This window comes from Ptychodera flava, chromosome 2, assembly GCF_041260155.1.
Source record: "Ptychodera flava strain L36383 chromosome 2, AS_Pfla_20210202, whole genome shotgun sequence".
Lineage (NCBI taxonomy): Eukaryota > Metazoa > Hemichordata > Enteropneusta > Ptychoderidae > Ptychodera > Ptychodera flava.
The window spans coordinates 38,758,501-38,764,037 of NC_091929.1; the positions used below are offsets into that span (position 1 = coordinate 38,758,501).

Consider the following 5,537-nt stretch of genomic DNA (forward strand, 5'->3'; position numbering starts at 1 on the left):
TGAATAGGCAGCTGTCTATGAACTACCACACAATGTGCAAATGTCGTGATTACAAAGCTTGGAAACGGCAATATCGACACAGCCGAACAAAGTTACATTGTCCCTAAAGTGCGCCCATTTACGTATCAAAATAACAGTTTCAGCAGAGTCGTTCACCATTGGCTTACAAGTATGCCGAATGGTAAAACGTATTTTGGTTGACTTTGTAGTTGACTGGCTCAGAGTATCGGTTGCCCCTACATTGGCTTGCCAAAAGTATAATTAGAAGATTGAATGGGTTTTTGACCTTTTACTGTCATATCCAACCACTCAAGGTAAGTTAACTGACCTTTGATGTCATATCAAAGTACCTGACGGGGAATTCCAATGACTCATTTCAGTAAGACCAACTGGACAATTCAGGTATTTACGCTGAAGAAAAATGTACGCAAGTGCACTTAAATAGGTACGTACTTTTAGTCCTGGTGGATAATTAACTTAAACTAACCCTGTTTTGTCATTTGTCTGACCAATAGCACCGTATGGCACTTACTTGACGCATTTCGCATGCGTAAGACGATTGTTTACACGGTTGAACTCTCGAAATACGCACATTTAGACATAAATGGGTCCCGTTTTCAGCTCCTGACATAGGTGGACTGCGTAGAACCACGTTTATTTTCTGAACGGACGTCCAAAAGGGCCATTCTACGTCAGGCTAGGTAGGTAAGATCAGGTCGCCTTGCCTTATACAATTCAATTTCAATCCGAAATGTGTGCACGGCAGCTGTAGGCTTTGCCTGTCAGCAAACGAGGTGGCCGCCATGATTGATATCCGCCTTTTGTAATTGCGTAGACATACAGACAGATGAACACAAATGACTGTAACTTACGCGCTTATAGTCGGTTGTTTGAGGGTTTCTGAAAGTAACGTTTGATCAAAGGCCCCCGAGTGCACGTTTTTATCAAGTATATGAACAAGAGCGAATTAGCAATGCCATAAGCCAGATGACTACACCTGTACAATGTACATAGGAAGCACGTCATTTTCCGGGTGTAAATCGGTAAATAGGTCACAACTTTGGTACGCCAAACAATGGCGCCCAAAATGACCTACTTTAATGGTGAATTGACCCTAGATAAACTAAGCACACATTGTTCGTACTCTTCTGAACAAAATGGGGAATTTTACTGTAAAATCTGTTGTTTGAGGGAGAAGTGTATACTAATTATAGGAAAACATTATAAGAAAAAAGCCTTCATAAGTAATAAAATTGTGGAATCACAGATTCTCAATTGAACGTGACAAGCTCGAAGAACAAAATGGTTGCGTGATTATGCAGTTTGACCTTCGAACTTAAGCTTATAATATGAAACATAAACAATAATATAATCAAACATAAAGTGACACAAACTTCAAAATTCTACAGGAATCATATTATTTTGCTATCTGAAGGGTTGGTAATGATGTGCATGTACGGTCAGTCCTTTTAGGTATAAAGGACTATTTTTGACCAATCTTGAAAACATAGGTTTCATTCTCGTAAGCGATTCGCCTTAACGTTAATACGCGGATAATTCCAAGTGTTCTGACCTGCTCAGTGAAAGTTTTTTTTTTACTTTCTACAGAGGGTATTGGCGGCATTAGTCACATTGGCGACTGCAAGCAAAGAACCTAAGATGGCGAAGGGATTTGATTTCATTGAATGGTCTAAAGAGGCTGAACTTCTCGACAAAACGATTGAAAAACTAACCGAAGAGGACCTGACGACTGTAAACGCCCTGAAGACTCTAACAAATGAAGATACATCATCGCTGGGCCTCACCATGGGCCAGAGAAATTTGTTGAAAAAGGCAGTGGAGAATTTACAGAAACAAGATTCAAGGACTCCGACAATTTCTGACAACACTGATGGCGGAAAATCTAGGGACGATGCCGCAATGTCCGAGCTAGATTCCCTTTCTACATCCGGGGACGAAAGTAAGTGAAGAAAAACTCCAAACTATAGTAGTCTAACTTCAAAGGAGGCACAGCAATCAAAACAAATTACATTCTTTTACAATATGTGCAATGTTAGCGAAACAAAACATATTTCAGAAACTTAATGGATGCAAATTCCTAATTTTTTTATGATAATTAAATATGCGACATGACTTTCTAAATTCTGATTGGACAACAGTGAGGGACTCTCTCCATCAAAGAATATTACATTACTGTTCTAATATTCGTCAATATGCACTTAGACATATTAAAATGCTATCTTTTCCATGTTGAACATTCAATAACATCGATACATCTTCCTGGTGGACGAAACACGTGCGATAATCAGCTTTTGTTCTTATTGTTTGCTTGCAATGTACAGCAGTCTTCGTGCAACACAGGCATGGAAATGCCAATGGTTTCACTTGCATAATGTACATTCAACATTAGTAGGGATGAGTCTTTTCAAAGCCACATGACATGAAGATGTCTGTTGTTATTTGTTCTCTAGATATGCATCGATGCTAAAGTACAGTTTCTGTCATCTGTATTTTTGTTTTGCTCTACTGTTCCTAATACGAACTTGTGTATTGTGGGTTGTGGACATTTTTCATATAAAGTGACATCGCAAATTTTGTTATATTTTTTATCTTCAGATCAAGCGAGAATGATACATGATGATGTTGACAGTTCTAAACGACCAAAAACAATGTAAGTTTACCTTTCACTGTAAATATTATTGAAAATTTGTATTTTGAAAGAAAAAGAGCCTGACCTTCAGACAATCAGACAGGCAGAGTAACGTAAACAGACCTTCTATGGATGTAATAGTACACTGAGCGAGAATAAAATATAAAGTTTGAAAGACTCGACAAGAAACCGTTCTTTCAGTCTTGGTAACGACGTTAACCGAGAGGTCTTAGATTAGATTTTGTTTTGTTCTTAGAAATAAACAAAATTATATTTCTTGAACTCAATACATTTCAAATTTGTCATTTTACCTCATGAATGTAATAATTGGTCGCTAAGTAATGAAATGCCAATTTAACAGTGCTTTATTTGTTCAGTGGTTTTGTCTGATATCATTTTTATCTAAATTAACCAATCACATTTTCCTACTTGTGTTTCTACAGTTCAACACGAAAAAGTGTCCTTATTTTGAATGACGAGTGGGGAACTTCAAAGGGTGGGATTTCTACCGTTCATCGACAAATCGCAAAGCAGGCGAAAGATGCTGGCTTTGATGTCTATGTCACAAGTCTGGATGAACTATCTAAGGAGGACCGTTTGGATGCTGAAAAGAAAGAGATCAATGTAATCCAAGCAGTACCAAAAGGATCCGAGAAACCAGAGCTTAGCTTCATAAATATTACACACAAAACGTATTTTCCAGATTTGGAAACCTTAGAAAATTTGGATGTCATAATCGGTCACATACCGGTCACTGCAGATGGCGCACTCGACATCGGAAAACACAGACTCAAAGGAAAGAGAGTGTTTCAGTTCGCTCACGTAATACCAGAAGACACAGATGTTTTCAAAGAGGGCGCCAATCCGAAAAAAACTCAGAATAAAGAAAAAAGGATAATGGAGCTAGCAGAGCAGTCGGATGCCTTTTTTTCTGTCGGTCCTCGCATATACAACAACTACGACGGAAAGTTCCATTGCCTGAAAAATTGGGTCCACAAGCAGTACATACCATATCCTGATGACGGGTTTTTTGACTTAGAAATCACGCCACCGGAACCAAACCATCCCGTGCGAATCCTGACCGTCGGTCGCGTCGACGGAGTTGCACATCTTAAAGGATATGACATCATGGCCGAAGCCCTGAGTAAAGTATGTGAGCAATACGCTGGTATGAGCATGCCTTTACCGAAATGGGATATCAGAGGAATTCCTGAAGACAAACACGTAGAAAGCAGAAATTTTATCGACGGGTACAAGAGATCGAAATATCTCCAGTACGTCCTTCATCCGTATGGTACACAGAAAGAGATAATGGAAGATCTGAAGCAAAGTCATCTCTTCATCATGCCATCGAGGAGTGAACCCTTCGGCATGGTTGGTATGGAAGCCATCGCAGCCGGACTTCCTGTCCTTGTCACCAGACACTCGGGTCTTGCAGATTTCATCGAAAAGCACTTCGATGTGGATGCCGAACGGATGATTGTAGACGTTGGTCTGAACGACTATGCCCGGGAGAGTGATATCGAAGTTTGGAAGGAACGGATCATTAAAACACTAATTCAAAAACACTTTAAGGGAAGATTCAAGAAAGCAAGAGAAATGAAAGAAGAATTAAGAGACTTACAGGCGATTCGCGATACGCATCAGGATTTTGCAGGATCCTTCATGGTAATTAATTCAAGGAGCTTGGAAATTATCAACATGGATACGCATCAGAATGTACCTATGAAGCCCTGGTTAGTGCCACCAGACATTTATCCTTTATATGAATGGCCCCAAAAGAAACTTCGATAACAAGAAGCCACAATAACCAGAAAACACCAATAGATGAATGGTTGTTTTCAAAGTAATATCAATCATACCCGTCCATAATCCTGTAATACTATGTCAAAATTCGTAATACGTAGTCAATTGTTGTAAACATAGACGCAAAATAGCACAGAGCAGACTGTAAAGCACCAGCACACACAACAAAGTCAAATTCATGAAGGAAAGATATATGGACCGATGGCAAAAAGACCAAGAAGTGATGTCAGGTGTTTTGGAAATCAAATTATACAAAAATAGTCTTTGGTGCTTATTTATGAACATATCTGAGAATTTGATCGGGTGTTTCGCAGCAGTCCGTTCGAACGTAGACTGGAAGGTTGGTCGCTCGAGGGCGCACGGGAGCGTAGATGAGCGCCCCCGAGCGACGGATCTTCCAATCTATTTCGAATGATGCCACATATTTGTACATCAACTTTGATGTGTATAAAGTAAACTTGACAATGGTCTGCTTGGTATAGCATGGTAACAATTCTGCTTCGATGCATTGACAAGGAATAAAGCCCTACAACTTGCTGTTTTTGATATATTCTCTTAAGCCTTTGGTCTGTTCGTAACTTCAGTGTTTTATTCTATTTGCAAAGTAATGTAGATTACGTTATATTCAGTTTTTCAACACATCGTGTTATTATAAATGTCTAGAATCCAGTGTTGTTGGTGATCACAGGATTTTTGTTCGTTTGCCAATTATAACATACTTTGTTTTTGTTAAGCTGTCACTTCTAATCCAACATACTTTTGGAAGAAGAAACATTGACCTGATTTCAAATAATAAAATTAATGATAATGCCGCCAAGAGCTACAGCAGCTTTACAGGTTTTGATTTATTACATATGAAATTATTCGCGATTTTTAACGGCTGCGATAAAAAAACAGAATCAAATCTGATAAGGGCTACTACGTCACAAAAATGGAATACCACAAATGGATTCTATATACGGTTTTCAGACTGCCATCTTAACAGACGACTGCGCACGTGCAATGAACTCTTGGATCGAGTTGATTTCAAAAATTAGTAAAGGAATTATCGACAAAATGCATATAGCAGGATAAAGGTAGA

General features: G+C 38.9%; 1 protein-coding gene across 2 annotated transcripts; it reads left to right on the forward strand.

Annotated features, from left to right (window-relative positions):
* Positions 1 to 374: 374 nt before the first annotated feature.
* LOC139120434 (uncharacterized) lies at positions 375 to 5,283 on the forward strand. Of its 2 annotated transcripts, none has more exons than XM_070684850.1 (4): positions 375 to 445; positions 1,611 to 1,960; positions 2,617 to 2,671; positions 3,094 to 5,269. In XM_070684850.1, exons 2-4 carry the CDS (start codon positions 1,660 to 1,662, stop codon positions 4,442 to 4,444), a joined length of 1,707 nt encoding a protein of 568 aa, XP_070540951.1. In that variant the 5' UTR covers positions 375 to 445; positions 1,611 to 1,659; the 3' UTR covers positions 4,445 to 5,269. The 2 variants fall into 2 exon arrangements, with proteins under 2 accessions (XP_070540951.1, XP_070540941.1); XM_070684840.1 differs by lacking the exon at positions 375 to 445 and adding an exon at positions 562 to 701 and having other exon boundaries at positions 3,094 to 5,283.
* The last annotated feature ends 254 nt before the right edge of the window (positions 5,284 to 5,537 follow it).

Excerpts from the sequence above, each read along its gene's own strand:
- LOC139120434 (XM_070684850.1), top strand. The coding sequence starts at position 1,660 with ATGGCGAAGGGATTTGATTTCATTGAATGGTCTAAAGAGGCTGAACTT. Across the intron at positions 1,961-2,616 it reads TTCTACATCCGGGGACGAAA|ATCAAGCGAGAATGATACAT; the intron begins GTAAGTGAAGAA and ends TTTTATCTTCAG. Across the intron at positions 2,672-3,093 it reads TCTAAACGACCAAAAACAAT|TTCAACACGAAAAAGTGTCC; the intron begins GTAAGTTTACCT and ends GTGTTTCTACAG.